Source organism: Podarcis liolepis (genome assembly GCF_965112155.1).
Source record: "Podarcis liolepis genome assembly, chromosome: 4".
In the NCBI taxonomy this organism is placed as follows: Eukaryota; Metazoa; Chordata; class Lepidosauria; order Squamata; family Lacertidae; genus Podarcis; species Podarcis liolepis.
The window spans coordinates 28,896,015-28,917,724 of NC_139558.1; the positions used below are offsets into that span (position 1 = coordinate 28,896,015).

General features: G+C 41.5%; 1 protein-coding gene across 1 annotated transcript in view; it reads right to left on the bottom strand.

Annotated features, from left to right (window-relative positions):
• RASA3 (RAS p21 protein activator 3) overlaps nucleotides 1-21,710 on the bottom strand; it is a 131,822-nt gene that overhangs the window by 24,187 nt on the left and 85,925 nt on the right. The window contains exons 6-14 of the mRNA XM_083501468.1: nucleotides 17,644-17,724; nucleotides 15,521-15,593; nucleotides 11,028-11,107; nucleotides 6,940-7,044; nucleotides 6,123-6,279; nucleotides 5,061-5,209; nucleotides 2,704-2,818; nucleotides 1,376-1,450; nucleotides 697-820 (exon numbers count right to left, since the gene is read on the bottom strand). Of these exons, the coding sequence (XP_083357594.1) occupies nucleotides 697-820; nucleotides 1,376-1,450; nucleotides 2,704-2,818; nucleotides 5,061-5,209; nucleotides 6,123-6,279; nucleotides 6,940-7,044; nucleotides 11,028-11,107; nucleotides 15,521-15,593; nucleotides 17,644-17,724 (959 nt within the window). The remainder of the gene's footprint in view (nucleotides 1-696; nucleotides 821-1,375; nucleotides 1,451-2,703; nucleotides 2,819-5,060; nucleotides 5,210-6,122; nucleotides 6,280-6,939; nucleotides 7,045-11,027; nucleotides 11,108-15,520; nucleotides 15,594-17,643; nucleotides 17,725-21,710) is intronic.

The window sequence follows — 21,710 nt, forward strand, 5'->3', positions numbered from 1 at the left end:
GGACAGCAGCTACAAGTGCAGCTATAAGGCTTACTTTTTAAAAAGTCCTAAAGGAAAATTCTTTTGCTTAGCTTCACAGCTGTGTATTAGAAGGGGGGCGCTGTGGAAGGGGCTGTGGCTGGGGAGGGCAGGGATAAACTTCCACAACCCATGCTCTGCAGTCTTGAGAACAAGCCCCCTCCATACATATATGTAATTAATTTAAGAAAAACCAGAGAAATAGCTGCATGCTTCACCTTGAGAGTAATGTGTAGTTTGGCCCTCAGTCAATGGCTAGGGGTGGAACTTAAGTGACCCGAGTTAACTCAGCAACTTATACTGTTCTTAAGGTGAAAACTGAAAATGAAAGAAACCACTGGGTTGGTTGGTTGGCTGGAATAACTCGGAGGAAGAGCCAGAGTTCTTCAATAACTGGAGCCTGACTTCTTCATAACAGAGACCCACACGATGTGCAGCACGTCATATTCAGCCTATTGTTGTTGTTTAGTCGTGTCCGACTCTTCGTGACCCCATGGACCAGAGCACGCCAGGCACTCCTGTCTTCCACTGCCTCCCGCAGTTTGGTCAGGCTATTAGCAGCACACAATCACTGCACATACATTAGGAGTGTGTAGTGTTCTGGCTGGTGCAACTGTGATAATCACCTTCACATTCTTTTTGGAGGTTTTACAATTTTAACTTTACACAGGAACATACCTTGAAAGCGTATGGCAGCGGACTCCCTCAGTGAAAAAAAGATATCGCACATCACTGTAGGGCAACGGACCCCAGACTTTGTAATGACTGTGAAAATCCGGTCTACATATTGCCTAAGATTTTCCTAGGAGGGGGAAAAATAATAATAATAGATAAAACAACCGTGCAAGCACTTCTAACCTAAGATCACGTATTATGGGATACCCACAAATAAGGTGCTTGCATGAAGGAAGCCCAAATATAATTGACATGTGAAATGATCCTACATGTGTGAAAAATTTTTTTTTGCTTTACTTCACTGTGTACACAACCCACTTTTCATGCTTGAAATTGCAACTTTCCAATGTGAATCAGTGCAGTGAAATACCCACATAGATATCATCTGACATTATCATCAGCATGTTATTTTGTTTTATATATGGACATGTTAACATATGAAACAGTTCTTGTTGTATTTATATGGCAATATCTGCCAGAAAACGTCTGGAAACTGTTATAGAGATATCATACAGCCCAGTATTGTATAGAAGAGTAGCACATTTACTCACTGCCACTTAACCCAGCTGCAAAAGATGGCCTGTACAGCACCTAGCACACAACTGATGCTAAATGCATATCAGACAGTAGTAAGTGAATGAACTGGAAACCTGGGCTTTCATCTACAAAATGGACTGCATACCCGGTTATTATCCAAATTTTCAGCATCTTTCAACTTCACAGGATCAATTTCACAAGATTTATGAACTTGGCAAATCTAGAATAAATTGAAATAATTAAAAATCAATATACTGAATTATCTTTGGTGAGATTTGACCGCTTAGAATCAATTAATTATCTAACAAATTGCAATTTAACAGCTTTGGGCTGGTTAGCTTTTTGTTTTGTTTTTACAGCATAGAATTATTTTTTTCTTAGCTCCTCTGAAGATTAATTTCGCTATATAAAACAAAACTCCCCCCCCCCCCAAATCAGGAATAAGCCCCAGTCAAGTGAGTTTCTGTCTTTTCGTTATGTTTTTACATGTGGATCAGTAATTCAACATCACTAACCATGGCTGCCTCGTCAAGAAAATTTAACAAACATACTTCAAACCCTGGTTTAATATACTGGTTAAGATGGGAAGTCCTCAACTGACCATGGTTAGTGACATTACAAATAAACACTGTTATATGTAATTAGTGTTGACATTACAACACTAAGAGCACACACCTATACACAGAATTAAGACCCACTGAGTTTAATGGATTTACTCTCAGGTAAATGTGTACAGGTGTACAACCTGTATTTTGGTTAGAGCAGATGAAGGAAGGTGGGGGAATTTAAGCGGGAGGGAGGAGGGGCTGGCTACCAATTTAGAAACCATAGTTTCCAAGGAGCCAGCTAATGCTAACATAATTATCTGCACTGAACTTCAGTGGAAAATTAATTTCTGGCTAAAAAGGAGATAACACCAAGTAAGCATTTAAGGAAACAGTATTTTCCAATCTCCCCTTTTGTTTATGAAGAACAATGTTGCAAAACTATTTTTAAAGTTGCGGCGGGGGGACACACACACGACTTCTTGGTAAGTTGTGGCATTTTCAGATCAGTTAGGAAAGTGCTGAATCAATTAAAGGAAATTTGTGGTCTATTTATTTGTAACATTAGGAGGACAAGCTAACTGCACGGCAGAGATAATGAAACGCTGCTGGAGTGTCAAGCAAGAACACGTGCACCCTCTAAAAATAATCACAAATTCTTTTTTTATGCACATTATATACCTATCCAGAATCAAAATGCTTTGCTTTTGTAATGCAAGGCTTGCACCTGAGGGGCACTGCAGAACATTAATTTCATATAAATCCATGGTATTCAAGTGTTATGACTGACTCACTAGATAAGCAACTACCACATGGGTCTGTCATAACCTCCTAAACCTTAGGCATAAGCCCCGTGGAACAATGACAAGACAGACCATGTGCATGCGTCTCTTAAAAGACTGTACGTGGTTTTTGAACGTGTTCTTACCTCGTCGATAATTGGCTTCAGGGTTACTTGAAGGTAATGCATCCCTGCCAGTTTCATGGTTTCATCAATGCACTTGGAAGTTAATGAGTTTCCTCTGAAAATGGTGTTTGGGTCTCTGAAAGCAGACGGTGTCCAAACATTTAGCCTTCTTTTGATAAACCACCAATATGGTGAAATAAAAGCAGCAGTTGGAGCAGATGAATGCACATAAACCATGAGACCAGAGACATGGGTGGGGGGGATTTGCGGTTGGGTTCCAACTCATACCAGCCCCAACCAGCACAATTTATTGGTCAGGAATGATGGGATCTGCAGCCAGCAATATCTAGACAGCCACGGGTTTCCTATTCCTGACCTAAGATGTGCATAAGAAAATTGCTACCCACTGCCTTAGGAGTTCATTACAAGTAGAGACTAATGGCAGCCATCGACTTCAGCATGCAACAAAGGAAGTAAAGTAGCAGCTGTTTGCAATCCACTTCTTGCTCCTAGGAAGTTCATGCAATGGCTCCCAAATGAGGTGATTTAATATAGTTTTCCTTTATGAGTCTTAAAAACAGCAGGGAAACTGGTGTGCACATCTACCAGCTTTAAGCAAGCATGCACACTGGAGGTTTTTAAGCAGAGGTTGGATGGCCGTCTGCCATGGATGCCTTAGCTGAGATTCCTGCACTAGATGACTCTTGGGGTTCCTTCCAACTCTATGATTCTGTGTGTTTTGTTCTATCCCAGCAACGGGATAGAAGATAGGTGCACCTGTGTACTTTTCTATCCCAGTTCTATTCTGGGCAATGGGATTAGAGGGAAAAGGTGGGAAGAAAGTAAAGAGCAGCTATCTGGCGGTTAAGCCTGCACAACCCACAACAAGAGCATCCTTTTTGAAAAAGTAAATGAAGGAAGAAGCTCCCTCTTGGAGAGGGAGATGGTTGGGTAACTGGCTGTAAGACAAATAAATGCACAGCTCAGTAGCAGCCCTGATGGAACACAGTAATCGGTCGTACTGCCTTGTGGCTGTCATAAGTTATCTATCACACCTGCACCCCCTTCCTTCTCCAAGGTTATCTCATTTGATTCCTAACACTAATCATGTAAATCAGTTTACCAAGGCTACCTGGCAGGTTTCATGGAAGAGTGGGGCTATTAATCCAGGTCTCCCCAGTCCTAATCCAAGGCTAGCCACTCCATCTACCATACCGGGTCTAGGGTGCATGAAGATTTCTTCACAGGAATAGGGACATCGGGAAAACATCAGAAGGGACAAGTTATACTGTACTGCTGTGCTTTCTGTCTTTTGTTACCCTTACACTTTGTACTGGGAAGAAATCAACACATAAGATTGTGATATGGGGCAGCTCAGTTCATAAACCAGGGAAACCTGGTTTTAAAATTTCTGCATTTAAGAGAGCTCTGTTACAGAGCAGAGAAACAATATATATATATATATATATTTGATTCCCTAGGATATTCCAGTTGAGTTTTTTGTGGAGGGGGATTTAGAAGTAGGGACCAGTGTAATAGATAGGAAAGGGAGGAGTGCTGAACTGGCAAGCAGAGAGCAGATTGGATAATACCTGAGTAGTGAAAACATGATGTAGGAAAAGCATACATAGGGCTGCCCCCCCCCAAATCCACCTTCAAAACCCAAGTGACTCTGTGCAGGGGTGCCAACTTGGATAAAATATGGGGAGATAAGTCTCACCCCACATAATTGATCACACAACACAGCTCAACACACCATTTGAATGGCAATGCCCATGAACTTTGGGGGGACCTGGACCCCTCAAATATTTTATTGGGGGGCAAAGGGACCTCAGCCCCTAGGAATTGGCTGCTATGACTCTGGAAGTCCCGCATTTGAACTCAAATGTATTTTAAAAGCTGCAAAGTATTGGAGGGGGGCTTTTAAAATAAGATCAGCAATTTTTTAAAAAATGCATCTTAAGACTAATTGGAAGTAGGTTTCATTCATTTTATAGGCGCTGGCATTTAAATAAACACGTCTTAAGAATTGCACCGCAAAGCAAAAACCTATCTCTGGTCCTTTTAGCCTAAAACGAATAGTGTTTTGATTTTCTTCAAACCATTCAACTAATAGCTGCAGTGTTCAAAATTCTGCTGTGCTCACCCTGCCGTAATGACTCTCATGTAGATTTCACACAAACACAAACCCCGAGACCGTGGGCTCCCCCCTCAGCTGCTGCCTTCGTTCATATCACACATAGTTGCTATCTAACCCTTATAAAGAAGTAGTACTGGGGGGTGAGCTCTCTTTTCTCCCCCTTTTAAGTGGAAGCCTCTAAGCCATCAGTTCCCATTCAGTCTAACATATGTCAAAATAAGCACACTGCTATACTTACTGAGTTCTTTTTATTTCAGCGTTTGCAATTGCACTGATTAAAGGCACAATTTTGCCATAGTGTAAGAAGAGTCGAACCAGGGGTATGGCTGCCTCCTGCTTTTCCCTGCAGACTTCGCCCAGTATATGGGCAGTAGATGCTGAAACAGGCTAAACACGGAAAGAAATAAAAGCTTCTGAAGACTGTATCCCTCTAGAGAATTAACCCACTTTTTATTGATTCAAGCCAGGCTCCTGATAGATTTGCTGCAGTCTTCACTTAACATAGATGCCTATGAGGCACTTACCAAGGGTTGGTTGTGTGATTTAATCACAAGAGGGCAGTAAAATGAAAACTCTTAAAAACTTGGGGACACTTTAACCGTGGTGAAATTTGCTCAAGAAGCCTCCATAGGAAGCTAAAGTGTATTCCAGAATCCAGTATCTGTTAACTATGGTTAGCAAGGAGGTAGGGGGCACTGCTCTGGTCAGACCTCACCTGGAGTACTGTGTCCAGTTCTGGGCACCACAGTTCAAGAAGGACACTGACAAACTGGAACGTGTCCAGAGGAGGGCAACCAAAATGGTCAAAGGCCTGGAAACGATGCCTTATGAGGAACGGCTAAGGGAGCTGGGCATGTTTAGCCTAGAGAAGAGGAGGTTAAGGGGTGATATGATAGCCATGTTCAAATATATAAAAGGATGTCATATAGAGGAGGGAGAAAGGTTGTTTTCTGCTGCTCCAGAGAAGCGGACACGGAGCAATGGATCCAAACTACAAGAAAGAAGATTCCACCTAAACATTAGGAAGAACTTCCTGACAGTAAGAGCTGTTTGACAGTGGAATTTGCTGCCAAGGAGTGTGGTGGAGTCTCCTTCTTTGGAGGTCTTTAAGCAGAGGCTTGACAACCATATGTCAGGAGTGCTCTGATGGTGTTTCCTGCTTGGCAGGGGGTTGGACTCGATGGCCCTTGTGGTCTCTTCCAACTATGATTCTATGATTCTACCCTATGGTTGTAGTAAAATGTCAAGTATTTGTGAAGGATAAAGATGGAACAGGGCTAAGCTGCAAGCAAAAATTTACCTCAACATCTGCAGATTTGAATAAGAGGTCTCGAAGAGGGCTGTAATAATCTGAAGGGAATACATGGTCTTCTGTGTAAACCACATTTAACCTCAAGGAACCCAGGTCATCAGGTTTCAGTGACTTGTTTCCATTATCTCTGGGTTGCAGAAAATACCTAACAGATGGGAGAAAAACACATAGAACATGGGGTTTTTTTAGAGGGGTTGTTTTTTTTAAGAGATGTCAGACAAATGTCATGTCACACGTAGGGCAGGGTGATATCTGACTTTTGACATCGTGATATATCACCAGCTAACCATCACAATGTAGCAGTATATCACGATGTCTGGAATAAGGAGGGGTGGCTGGGCTAGGGAGGTAGGGAGGAAGCAGGCAGCCTGCTTGTTCCAGCGAAGGTAAGTGGGTGACCAGCTTCTTGGGCACCCTCTGCTGAGGGAGGGAGTCGGTGCGCATCGAATGTCCTTGCAAGGCACAAGCATCGCACAGAAGTGAAATGAGCTATGTTGGCCGCAGCTGGGGACTGAACAATATATTGCCAGCTCAAAAATTCTGAAACAGTTATCACAATCTGAACTTCAGACTGGTTTCAGATGATGTACTGAAAAATCGCCCAGCTCTAGTCATGTGATAGCTGGGCACCTACTATATTGAAACTGGGTAGCTATGATGGGGTCAATGGCAGTAGTAGTAGTTATAATCATCATCATCAGATCAACAAGGTATTTTTTGAGATAAGCAGTATTTAAGTTTATAGTACTGTAATAATAAAAAGTATGGGGAAGGAAGCAAAGAATAAGGCATATTTATGAAGTACCATGCTTCATAAGAGCTGGACTGCCGGAGAAATTTCAAAGGTAGCCTTAGTTCCCCGAGAAATTCATCTCCAAACTTCAAGTTGCTTGCATTCCAAAGGTCAACTCTGTAACATAACCAGAGAGAGGGATAGAATATGAAATAGGAAATGTTTGTCTGTGTCTTTACTACTTTCATCTCCCCGTCCCCCGCCCAAACCTACCACTGAGACAGAAAATTATATCTTTTAAAGTTCAAAATAGTCTGCGTTGCTGTAGGATCATTCGGTGAAGGAGGAATTGATAGCACGGTGTATTCACAGAATTTGTATGCACAAATGCAGACGGTGAAATGGATCAGATATTGCAGCAAATTGCATTTGCAGTATTTCATCTTACCATTTTATAATGATTGATTTGCTGCACCCCTGTATGTTTTTAGTAAGTTTTGTTAACCCTGAATTTTCTATATTTATATAATTACTGAATATTTTTGGGGCGGGGGAACTGGGCTTTAGTCTTGGGCCATTACGGCAAAACATCTTATGCTACATGGTAATATCTGTGGGCAAGGAAGGGTTGGAGACTCAGCACTGAGCAGCTAAAAAAGATGCTTACATGGAAATTACAGTTTGATATCGACTCCTAAATCATAATGAAGATTGTCCTACTTCACACCTACCACAGCTAGAGAAAGTTTACACAAAGACGCACTAACAGGGCCGGATTTAGGTTTGATGAGGCCCATAGCTACTGAAGGTAATGGGGCCCTTTATATGTCCAGCTGTCCTTTGTCAACAACAAATTGTCGCTTCTTTTGGTGTTGAATATATGCTATATGGTAATTTATGGACCTAATAGGTATCTAAAGCCATTTGCACATAACAAATACATATTTTAAGTAGGTGTTGAACCTACTTAACCTACTTAAATACTGAAATACAATTAAGAAGAAGTACATTAATGGTGAAATACAATGTTTTGGGGTTGTTTTTAAAAGTCTGGAACGGATTAATCCGTTTTGCATTACTTTCTATGGGAAAGTGCGCCCTGGTTTAAGAACGCTTTGGTTTTGGAACAGACTTCCAGAATGGGTTAAGTTTGAGAACCAAGGTACTACTGTATATAGAAATGAGCAAACCAGTGATATTTTAGGGAGCAGGCTAGCAGGCAGGGCCCATTACTTACATCATAGGAGCCTACACAACACAAAACACTTGCTGTATGTAGGTTTTATTTTATTGGTTTTTTTATCTTATATTTTAGAAATGCACATCCAGGTTTTTTCCCCTTTACATTGGGGGGGGGGCAAGAGAGTGGGGCCCCAAGCTATAGCTTGTTTAGCTTATACGTAAATCCGGCATTGGACACTAATATGATCCACACAATTCCTGACAAATTCCTGACCAATTCCTGACAAAGATATGAGGGGGACTGGAGTCCTCTACTGAACAAAATAACAAGACAAACGCAAGTCTCTAATAATAATAAATAGGCTGATTTAGGCTCTTTTGGATGACTGGTAACAGTTGAATCCATTTGTAAATAATGCGCCATTCTGATCAGAAATGCTTATAGCATAAGGAGTCCTGTAATGCTCTGGTTTGCATACCACAGTAGGCCAAACTATGATTTAACAGGATGTTAATGTGCTGGCTCCCAAACAGAAGTTTGTACCCACTATGCTCCTCCTACCTTAACTCAGGGTAGCTTAGTATATCCTTTGAATTTGGGGTGTGGTTAAGGCCTCTCCTTCTTAACCATAATCTGTAGCCAACAACAAGCCTTTGCTTAGCATTACTGGCAGACATAGTCACTGATATACTGATGGTCTCTTTCCAGTAGTTATATTTCTCTATGCTATTGCTTTTCTTCCCTCTACAAATGTTTTCTTTTTCAATTAGAAACACAGATTTTAAGGCTTAAGAACAAAACGGCAGCAAGCATATGAGAAGTGACAAGCATTCTTAAAGTATGCAACTGATTTGTTTTACGATGTGTAAATAAATCTGCGTAATAGGAGTTGGCTGCAATTAAAGGCTTAGTTTACTAACAGGGGAAAGAAAAAGAAATTCTTAAAAGGAAGTAATGTATTCAAAGAGTCACTAGAGCGCTCAGCTGAAAATAGCACAGGGTAGGCCAGTTCAGCAGAAAGAAACAGAAGGTTAAAAAATAAGTATACCGCTAAAGCAGCTCAGCAGAACCCATTTGGCGTTTCACCCAGTAACCATTTTAGCACGAGGCAGCCAATGTATGATAAGAATGGTGGAAATCAAAGTTAAGAGTTTCCTCTCTTGCTAGGTGGGTTGAGAAATAAGGAAGCAACACCAACTCTTTGCAGTAGGTTTGCATCTTAAAGCATGTTTGTACTGCATCCCTCTTAGAAGGAGACCAACGTAGTTTGGGGAGCACTCCTGTTTTATCCTCCCAATCTCTGGTGTGGTTGGTTAGGATGAGAGAGAGAGAGAGAGAGAGAGAGAGAGAGAGAGAGAGAGAGACAGGCCCAAAGTCCTCACTGTGAGCTTCACTGGTGTGGGTAGGGGAAAGAGAGGGGTTTTAAAACCAGGTCTACCAGCACCTCTATATCCACTACACTACACTGCCAGTTTAGCTTTTATCTTCCCTTCTAAACATTATATTCTTAACGGCTTAACCTCCAGCCATTCACTTGTCATTTTGCTTGCTCTGCGCTGATCTCTGCTAGGAACCAAAAAGCTTTTTTTAAAAAAAGGAATAGTAAGTTCAAAGCGAATCAACGCTCAAGAGGAATCCAATCCACTGAATGAACATTTACAAAACAGAACTTCTCATTATTTAAAGATAAAACAAACAAAAAATCGGGAGTTTGCCCTACCCCAAACAACTGCCAATCGGTTTCGTTATCTATTATCACTGAAGCACCATCTCATCATTTAATAAACCTCTATACAATACAATCTTTGTGCTTCCAACAAGACTCGGAACTGCTTTGTATTGTTCTTAGACACAATGAAAGAGTCTTTTCAGATTCTGTCATATAAAGATAATTGAAACAACCTTTATGGGGGGGGGAGGGGAAGCGGAACACACCCATCAAGCTCCAAAACAAAGAAACAACCTTTGTCGTGACGATGAAACTACTACCTGACTGGTTATAACCAGTCGGTTCAGGTTCCAGTGTTTTTTTTTTGTGCTGGATCACCACAGCAATAGACGTGTTACCTCACATTTGGTACACAAATACTCTAGCAAGGGTCACCGGAAGCTGCAGTGACTACATTGTGGTTTGTCGACTGCAGTTGCTGCCCTTTTCATTCACCCACAATGCCTCTGGGCCACACATCCAACCTAGCATTCCTCTGCCCAGAGCCATTATGATGAACTAAAGACAGCGACAACTTCAGCGCCTCTTCCAGGTTTCTTCTCCTCTTGGTGTTGGGCCATAAAAGTAATGTTTGTTTGTTTGTTTGTTTGTTTGTTTGTTTGTTTGAAGGGGTGGCAGCATCAGCCTCGGCCCAGTATACCTGAAGGAGCGTCTCCACCCCATCGTTCTGCCCGGATGCTGAGATCCAGCGCTGACAGCCTTCTGGCGGTTCCCTCATTGCGAGAAGCAAAGCTACAGGGAACCAGGCAGAGGGCCTTCTCGGTAGTGGCGCCTGCCCTGTGGAACGCCCTCCCATCAGATGTCAAAGCGATAAACAACTACCTGACATGCAGAAGACATCTTAAGGCAGCCCTGTTCAGGGAAGTTTTTAATGTGTGACATTTTAGTGTATTTTTGGTCTCTGTGGAAGCCGCCCAGAGTGGCTGGGGAACAAATAATAAATTATTATTATTATTATTATTATTATTATTATTAGCCATGGTGGGTCTCCCTGTGGCCCTAGTACTTGGCTGGCCATGTTGTATGCTGACGCTGGGCTCAAACCCATACCATAATTTCAGAATACAATGAGCTCTGAAAATGCTCAATGCACAATGCCCAGGAAACAAAAGTAACAGTTATTTCAGAGAAGAAATACGAAAGAGAAATGACCTGTTTAAGGTCACGAAGAAGTGGAGACTGCTCACACTTTCTGCACAACCCTTATGGGGACTGGAGTACCTTTGTTTGTGCATGCAATGAATTTACCTGATTTCCATCTTGTCAACTTCATCAGCATCTTCAATATCAAAATGAGATTTCTTGTTATAGCTGCAGGGTCTCGTAACCTAGTGCAGGTAAGAAATGTTAAGATAGTAGGATCTCATTAGGTAACAATAATCTCATTAAGCAGTCACTATATATAGGGAAGCACAATCAGATTACGCGCTGCACTAGTTTCACAGGTGTAAAGCCCCTATTGTTTCACCATATCCAAAAGCTTTTAGAATAGGTAATAAATTACTGAACATACATACTTGTATATCCCACTTTCCAGTTTAAACCACATAATGTCAACCATACTAAGTGTTCCCTTGAAAATCTGGCAGCAAGAAGAAGAAAGAGGAGTCCCGCGATCTCAGATCTACAACAATTTTATCATGATGATTGCTAAACCTCAAAATACAGTGTCCGTATTTTCATACCATAGACTTACTTCTTTAAACAAAAGGAAAAAGGAGAAAAGCTGACAATCTGAATTGGAAAATGGTTTCTAGGTCTATCTCTGCAGCTATTCACTTATTTTCAATGCAGTCCTATACATAACTACTCAAAAGAAAGCCACATTGGAGGTTCAATGGGCTTCTTCCCAGCTAAGTAGAGGTTTGTTAAGGATGTTGATGATGCATAACTTGCTTTTGAGAAACCTGTGTTGGGTTTTAGTTATCACAACATCCTTTTCTAAGTGCTCACAGACCGACTGCTAAATTATCTGCTCTATGACCTTTTCTGGTATCAATGCCCAGGTGTCACCCTTGAGAAACACAGGGGTTGTGGCAGAAACAAAGCCCTACTAGCACAAGAGCTTAGCTACTACCATCCTAGGGGATGCGGGTGGCACTGTCGTCTAAACCACTGAGCCTCTTGGGCTTGCTGATCGGAATGCTGGCGGTTCAAATCCCCGCAACAGGGTGAGCTCCCATTATTCTGTCCCAGCTTCTGCCAACCTAGCAGTTTGAAAGCACACAAGTGCAAGTAGATAAACAGGTACCACTGCGTCAGGAAGGTAAACAACATTTTTGTGCACTCTGGTTTCCATCATGGTGTTCTGTTGTGCCAGAAGCGGTTTAGTCATGCTGGCCACATGACCTAGAAAGCTGTCTGTGGAAAAATGTCAGCTCCCTTGACCTGAAAGTGAAATGAGCACCGCAACCCCACAGTCGCCTTTGACTGGACTTAACCACCCAGGGGTTTACCTTTACTACCACCCTAATTTAAATTTCAATCCCCCACCCATGTCTCTCCAGGATGGCATAAAATAGGTGTTCAAAAGGAAAATGATTTTTTCCCATTAAACACATTAAAACTAAAGGTTAGCCTGGAAATCTTAAATGTGAGCCACTCTGAATGCAGTATCTTGTGAGAAAGTGGGGAATCTAACCTAAATTCTAAAAACCTTTAAATTTGTTGGATGTTTATTAGGGAGGGGACATATTCAATATAGCTACCAAAAATATATATAATTTCCCACAGCAGTTTGCCATGTGTGATGCACTAGGTCAGAGGTGGGGAACCTTTGACCTTCCGATATTGGTGGACTACAACATCTATCAGTCCTAGCAAGTATGGTCAAGGAAGATGGGAGTTGTAGTTCAGCAGCATCTGGAGGGCCAAGGGTTCCCCCATACCTGCACTAGGTGCGGAAGCTGGAAAAGTGAGGAATAACATTGCCACATGGAACTTAAAATCAAGTTGCTGTGATGACATCAGGATAAAAAGGGAGGGGAAGAAGCTCACTATTGCACACATTAAACAAAATAAATACAGGTTGCCTTCGTTAAAAATGGAATGGAAACAAAAGGAGCAGGTTGTTTTTTAACCTAGATTACACCTGGAGTGTCACAGTTTCTTTTTCTTACCTTATTGTTGAGGTAAAACATCTGGTGGGGGGGGGGGGCAAAGGACAGCAGAAAACAGTATCAGGGTAAATTGCTTGCCCGTTTACCCATAGGTCTTAGAGCCAGTCATTACAGGGGTTTCAAAGACAGCAAACGGAATTTATCTGTTTTTTGTTTTTGTTTTCCTTTTGTTGAATTTATCGTATTTGGGAGATAAGTTAGCCAAACCAATATTGTCTGCAAATCTACATGTTGATACCTTGACTCTCTTGGATCGAGGTAAATATCCTAAGAGCTGTTTTTTCTGATTTAACATAGATGTTATCTTCTGAATATACTAACAGCACACACTTCACAATGCACTTATAATAGTACACAGGCAGCTGCGTGTGCAAAGCACAGGAGGAAACTGTTTTAACATTTGGGTTATCTATAGATCTTTCTCATAACATGATTGCAGCGACAAAAGCTTTGAGGTTTTCAGTTCTAACCAGAGGATGACACAGAAACTACCACTACAGTACCCCACCCAGCAATAACCACAGCTTAAACTGTACTTGTGAGCGAGATGCGAATATATTCAAAGGCTCCTCCCTGTTGTAAAACAGAAAAAAGTTTCTATGGGTCAGAAGTGGCTCTTTCCCACACACAAAAGTAACTTTGCGATACATTTTTCTTTTTTAAACGTATTACCAGAATGATTTAACTGATTTTTTAAAAAAAAAATCGAAGGAGGTGAAATTACTGTTCCAAATACAAAGCCACACAAACAGACATTTAAAGGGTATTTCCCGCAAATCATGAAAATAATGGGAAGTAGAAGCATTGGAAACAAACAGTTCTAAATTATGTGTTTAACTTAAATGCACCTTGGAGCAACAGAGTACAGTAATTCAATATACCAAACTATGTCAGCATCATTATTGCCCTGCTTTGTAAAACCTCTCCACAGCTACTTACAAAATTAATTTCATTTTGGACACATCCACACTATTACAGAGGGCAGTTCAGAGTAAATTTGATTTAATTAGAGCTTTAAAAATTGGTCATAGCCTTCCAAATTCAAGTCTTTGAGGCTGCAGATGCAGCCATCCTTATGGCCTCAAGATAATTTGCTAGGATAGACTCTGATACGACCTTGCGCCAAATACCAACTTGTCCATTCCCTCCACCATTTCTAGTTTTGAACACAAATGCCAAGACAAAAGCAGCTAGGCCCCGTTATCAACTCATGAGGCAGGAATGGATGGTAGGGGGAGCAACATGGAACCTTGGCGATCAGCAAAAAAAGAAGAAAAAAGCTGGACATGTTCCCAGTTGGGAAGAGGAATATGTGTGTTTGAAAAGCTAATAGAAGATATGAGGCACTGATTGTCAGACTGTGCCTCTCAAAAATTGCCGGTCGATCAGCTAAAAAATGCCACAACTGGTCCACAGTTCTGAGGAGGACAAAACACCCTTACCTCACGCTTTAGAGCTGTGTTTCCCAAGCTTTTTTTGGACTACAACTCCCATCATTCCTAGCTACCAGGACCAGTGGTCAGGGATGGTGGGAACTGTAGTCCAAAAGCAGCTGGAGACCCAGGTTTGGGCAACACTGCTTTAGAGTCTAAAAAGGTAGCTCTGAGGCACAATAGATGAAACGGGTGAAGGATGGAGAATCTGTGGACTTCCAGATATTTTTGGACTCCAACAGCTCCAGCCATGATGATGGGAGCTGTAGGCCAGCAACATTTGGAAGGCATCAGATGCTTGGCCAAACGACTGGTTGTGGATGATGGGAGTTGTAGTCCAAAATATCTGAGGCCAAGAAGTTGGGGGAGGCTGGAACAGACAACAACACTAAGCTAGATTAATGATCTGACTCAGGACAAGGCAACTTCGTGTCTGGTTAGCAGCTGCGTGCTACGCAATGTGGGGAGTTATTTAGACCTAATGCTAAAGCTTGCTTTACAACAAGCTCTTTTAGAACACAAATGCAGGGGGGAAACAGTACTGTGAACTTCATTCAGGGTTTGGGTTGAGGTTCTGTTCCAAGTTTGCATGTATTCCTACTGTGATCGCTACCAAGACAACAACAAACAAGTGGGTGGGAGTGGCAAAATTTTGAATGACGCTAGGCTTTGCCCTGCCTTCATTCATCTTTTTTTTTTTAACGTCCTATTACACAAAGTTCTAGGCATTTCCAGAGGAATGGGAGTGCTTTCTATTGAAGCGAAGAGAGAGCTTTTGTGTCACAGCATGTTGGCAAGCAACCAATACCTTCAGATTTTGAATGGCTTGTTGCTATTGCCTTTAAAGCTTTTTTACATTTCCTGTGAGACAGTCCTCCCACCATTGACCAAGAAACACAGGGTGGAGAGGCTATAAAACCACAGTCTAGAAAGCACTCACTTATCAGCACTAATTCAGAGCTTGGATGAGTGGTTCAGAAGGGCCAAGTTGCGGAGGGGGGATGGTATTGCTATGCAGAAGAACTCCATTCACCTGGAAAAGTGATGCATTTCTGCCTCAACAGACAGCTACCTCGGGCTCTGTTTTGAACACCCTCTAAAAGGTTGCAACTGGCCCAACATGCAACAGTGACGACAGCTCAATGCACAGAGCATTGCAATTTATCACTCCTTCTTCTGAAATACCAACCTCAAAATAAAACACTTCATCGAACTGTGGGTTGTTTGTCTTCTTTTTAACTTTCGTCTTCTTGACATCTGATCTGCAGGAAAAAGTAAAAGGCAGAAAAAGCGATTACCCAAAACACAGCCAGTTGTTTTGTACCTGTGAAGTCTGCTGCTTCACTTTAAAAGTCCTTAACTCTGGGCCTGTATGGATGTTGCATCTACCTTGACCTCTTGCACGGCGAGATTAGGAGCAGGGCCCCTGGGCTTGGTCTCCTCCCTTAAAGGTAAAGGGTAAAGGGACCCCTGACCATTTGGTCCAGTCGTGACTGACTCTGGGGTTGCGGTGCTCATATCGCTTTATTGGCCGAGGGAGCCGGCATGCAGCTTCCGGGTCATGTGGCCAGCATGACTAAGCTGCTTCTGGCGAACCAGAGCAGCGCACGGAAACGCCATTTACCTTCCCGCCAGAGTGGTACCTATTTATATATTTGCACTTTGACGTGCTTTTGAACTGCTAGGTTGGCAGGAGCAGGGACCGAGCAATGGGAGCTCACCCCGTCGCAGGGATTTGAACTGCTGACCTTCTGATCGGCAAGTCCTAGGCTCTGTGGTTTCACCCACAGCGCCACCCGCGTCCCCTGGTCTCCTCCCTTACTGCCTGCTAAATGAGATGATGGGTATCCCATTGTTTTTTTTGAACCAAAAGCAGCATTTTCATTTGATTAAACAATTTCTACATTTGGTTTTCCACTCTCCAGCTTGCAAAGTGGCTCACAACAATTAAAACAGCAGTCCAAACCATAACTCATAGAAATAGCTATAAAAAAACTGTAGCATTCATAAAAAAACAGCAAAATATTTTAGAAGCAAGCAAAAGCAAACAGAGTAGGGAAACGTTACAGATTATCCATTAAAAGTCCTGATGAACTGGCATCTAAAGAGATCATAATGCCGATGCATAATAATAATAATAATAATAATAATAATAATAATAAACTTTCTATCCCACCCATTCTCCCAAAGGAGTTCAGGACAGCAGCCGCCTGAGTAGTAAAAAAATACAATAAAAATTAAAACATGTTCTAAACACTTAAATGGGGAACTACCACCTCCAATATTCAAAGTAAGGAAGTGCCTGTATTTAAATAATTGCAGCACCTCCTGGTTTCTTTCCTACCTTAGTGAGGAGACCAAGGGAAGAAAGTGTGTGATTAGCTAAGAGTAGCTCCCAGTCTCCCTGCACACAGAAAGAAATGGCAGATAGGGAAGGAGGGAGCTCTGAACAGGTCCTTGGTAGGACCAATGATGTACTCCTCTCTCTTCCCATGATGGAGGAAGAACTCAAATGGAAGAAGAAAAGCAAAAGTGATACCTTGAGGAGCCTTAAAAGAGTTCACCAAAAGGGTGAAGTTGTTAGTCCCATATATAAAGAATTAGCCTATGGAAATATTAAGTTACCAAAAATAAAAAGTAACAACCAATAAAGGTCAGTAGCAATTTGATGCTAACACACAGTACTTTAATAAGATCCTGGCTTCATTTTTAATTGTGATGCTTTTATACACCATCCCACTTCTGACACCAGTGTTACAAAAACTGGGTGCCACCCCCAATCTCTGCCAAGATTCCAGGGGGTTTCAAATACTCAGCCAGGGTCTATGGTTCCTGTGAGAATCAAGATGCAGCAGAGACCTTCATGCCTTTAGAAATACGGTTTAATTACACATATTTACACCTTTAGTCTACATGGAAGGAGTAATGCTCTTGTGACATGGTCATCGCAGGAGGGGCTTGTTCCCCACAGCAGAGCAGCACTGGAGTCCATTGCATCTCTCCCAGCCTCCCTTCAGGCAGCCTGCCCAAAATGGTTCCTTCTCCACTTCCTGGTACTATCCCCCCTAATTCCCCTGCTCCTAAAAACTAAGCCCCCTTTATTCATTTGCATTCTAATAATCAGTTCTTTTGGTACTTTGACGTATGAATGGTTAATCCCCCCGGGCATCACCTAACAAAGGAGTTCTCCTGACTTCATCAACATTTGTTGATTGAATAGGATTAAAGGCTGGTACACACTTAGGATGTGTACCAGAAATTTTGGACAAGAGAGAAATCATTCTAAACCAGAATAAACGACTAAGTACTAACCTGCATGGTCCTGTTAAGGTAACAGTTGCGTAAGGATCACACTGCCCATTCACAATGGGCAAGCCTTGGCATTCAAGAACTCTGAATAAAAGAAAGAAAATCATTACAGAGTACCAACACAAGATACCTGGAGATACAACAGAAGATGACTTTTTCAAGTCTTCCTTTTACTTCAAGAATACAGAACGACAAATCCAGCCAGCAACGTTTTCCTCTCATAGAGTCTGTGGGTTGTGAGATTTCTCCCTAAGTTAAATGCCACAAGCTGATATCAAGGATTTATGACAAATTACTGCTGATAGGGAGGGACAAAAGATGCATCAGTGGAGTTTTGTAAACAGCATTTAAAAACAAACACAGAGTTTACTCTTAAGACAGGGACAGGTAACCTGTGGCCTTTCAGTTTTTGGAATACAGCTGCCATCTTATTTTTATTATTAACTTATCATTTGAAAATGTGATGGGTTGAAGGATAAGCCTAGTCTACTACTGCCGAGAGAGGTAAAAAGATGAAGGAGAAGACAGAGAAAATTAAACATCAGATGCATTGCATTCTCTTTTCACCTGTGCCAGACTACACTTCACCTTTTGCCGTGATATAATTTTCAGTTTACTTAGTAGAGATTTGTAATGTAAATTTACCCAACATTCACCCATAAACTTTTATTTGCAGCCAAAATAATCTGTCCACAGCAAAGCTATTCTGAAGTGCAGAGAGACGGCCCACACTCAGATGTTGTGGTAGTGATGAAAAGGAAGAGATGTGGAAAGACATCTGTGTGATCCACAACATGTGGGAGGCCTTTTTCTTTCTAAAAGAATAGTGGACTTCCCACTGCAGGTTGATAAAAAGACTTGCTGAAAAATTGAAGTGAATGGCATGGTGCCACTTATTTAATTGGCCAAAAGAAAAGAAAAACAATCATTTTGAGTATGTCATGTTATTTAACTGCAACACATCCATTCAGCTGCTGAAAATTGGACAACTGGTTTAATGTGCACAGTAGCTTTCTAATTAAAATGCTAATTGCAATTTCAACTTAAAAACCACAAAGTTTACATGCTCTTCTGCATATTGAATTAGCCATTTGTTTCATAGAAAAAGCTGAAGCATGCTACCTACAGCTGCCCAGGGAGATGTAGCCTCACAAAAATGTATGTGGCTTTTTTGTAGGTGAATGTTTGCCAGAACTAGCTTATTTCAACACAGTGGATTCTGCATATATCAGGTGTGGGCAACCAGTTGCTCTCCAGATGTTGGACTCCAACTTCCATCAGCCCCACCCAAGCATGGCCAGTGGTCAAGAACAGGGGCAGGCAACCTAAGGCCCGGATGCAGCCCAATCGCCTTCTCAATCCAGCCCATGGATGGTCCAGGAATCAGCATGTTTTTACTTGAGTAGAATGTGTCCTTTTCTTTAAAATGCATCTCTGGGTTATTTGTGGGGCATAGGAATTTGTTCATTTTTTTCCAAATACAGTCCGGCCCACCACATGGTCTGAGGGGTGGTGGACCGGCCCACAGCTGAAAAAGGTTGCTGACCCCTGGTCAAGAATGATGGCAGCTGTAGACCATCAACATGTGGAGGGCACCACACTGGCCAGGCAAAAACATACCTCCTTTCCCAGGCCTTTGGCCAATTAAACAATCTATGGCCTGAAGCTGAGGCTCCAATACTTTGGCCACCTCATGAGAAGAGAAGACTCCCTGGAAAAGACCCTGATGTTGGGAAAGATTAAGGGCACGGCAGAGGACGAGATGGTTGGACAGTGTTCTCGAAGCTACCAGCATGAGTTTGACCAAACTGCGGGAGGCAGTGGAAGACAGGAGTGCCTGGCGTGCTCTGATCCATGGGGTCACGAAGAGTTGGACACGACTAAACAACAACAAAATGGCCTTTTGAACTCTTTGCAAGGGGGCTATTGTTTCTGTTTGCTCCTATGGTATGTATTTTTGCGTTTTTATACTGTAAGTTGCCCTGCGATCCTTGGATGAAAGGCAGTATAGAAATTTAAGAAATAATAACCATACCTCTGACAAAATGCTTGATTAAAATATACGTTTTTCAAACATCAATGTAGTACGCCACAGAAACAGGCTGTCTAGGGCTGCTGGACAGAAATTTACTGTATGTTTCGATGCATACACAACCTACCAAATATTACTGACAGTTAAGTGTTTGATCCCTGGTGGAAATGCAGGGACTCATCTTCTGTTGTAAAGCATGAAGCAGCCCTCAGAAAGATGCTTTGACAACATGAAGCACCATCTGGGATGCTTAATAGACGGCAAACAAATAAAACTGTCAATCATAATATTGTCCTAGTCCATTAGTAGCTTAATTGTTTTATGAGCCAATTATAAAATGGCTCTAAGCTTTTTATTGTTATTTTTTATAAAGACCATTCAGAAAGTCTCTCCATTCCAGTTTGTTATTACAGAAGTCAGATTACATTTTCTTCACTGCAGATGTGTCAAGAATTTTAATGAACGCACATGCACTAAGCAGAGATGCTTTGAGAATAATGCTGATTTGGTGAACTTTTAAAAATACATACAGAACTAGCTGTAATGTATCTACTTATGGAATCAGCTTCTGCTAGATTAATGCAGGTATTTTTGTTCTGCATGAGAGAACAATTCAAGAGCAGGAAAACAAGAAGAGATTTCTAACATTTAGAATGAAGAAGAAGGAAAAAACTACAGGGAAAAGGCTGGCTTCTAAAACAGCCTCAAATCCAAGGAGAACGTGCAAAGCTATAATGTGAAGACCTCAGAATGTGCACTGCTGGCTGAAATAAAAACACTGAGAGAAAGAAGACACATATCACAGGCAGGAGAGTTGTGCAGGGTCATGATTTTTAGCCCTGGTTAGGCTAGCAGACTATTAAAATATTGAAGAGATGGAGGGAATTGGTCCGATGAAAGGCACTGGGGTTTCAGAGCGATAACAGCAGGAAATGCAGAGAGGAGAAAAGCAATTAAGAGACTTGGCTTTACTGTCATTTAATGAAATGTTGCTAATCCTTAACTCAGTTGTGGTGTTGAATTTGTTTTACAGTTGTTGTTTTTGTTTTTATTATTGTTTAGATTTGTTACCCAACTTTCCCCTTATATGATTATTGGGAGGACAGGAGGCTGAAGTATATTAATTAAACATAAGGAATAATCAGGATCTATTTCCTTATCCCGGTTAAGGTGGAGTTCACTTTCTATCTCAACCTTGCAGCCTTAGAGTTTCCCTTTTCTTCTCCTATACAATTCTAGTCATATTCAACATTCTGTTTAAATGACTGAATCAAGCTAAAAAGACATATGTATATGTAGATAGATAGATAGATAGATAGATAGATAGATGATAGATAGATAGATTAAAAGATCAAGAGAAGTATCTGACCCTTCAGAAGCTTCATCAGTTGACCCCACTGGCTTATAAATGTTCTTCTGAATGGCTTGGTAACTCAGTTATAATCACCGTATTTTTTCGTCTACAAGACGCCTTCATGTATAAGACAACCCCTATTTTCTGAGCCCAAAATTAAGAAATTTATATTTTAAACATTCCATGTGTAAGACAACCACCAATTTTAAACTTAAAAAATTTGGGGGGAAATATAGTCTTATACATGGAAAAATACGGTATTTGGTAAAAATGTTAGGAATGTTAAATTTTCCAAGAGCTGATACTTTCAAGATCCTCTCAAAAAATCTTAGCACAACATCAAATTATGTTCTCATGAGCTAAGGCCTTCCAACTCATCTTCCTAATATTCAGGGCTTTATTTTCCAGCTGGAACTCACCGGAACTCAGTTCTAGCACCTCTCAGGTGGGCGCCATTGCCATTCTAAGAGAACAAGGGCCTCATCTATACTGTTGCATTATAACGTTATAAATGCTTTATAAAAGTGTGACACCAGGGGGCGCTGTACAGCAGTCAATGGAAATTCCATTGAGAGCTGTTAAACTTTTTCTTAGCGGCATTGTTTTTTCAGATCAGTGTAGATCCAGCCAAGGAAGGCACTCATGATAAGTTCCAACACCTCTTTTTCTAGAAAAATAGCACTG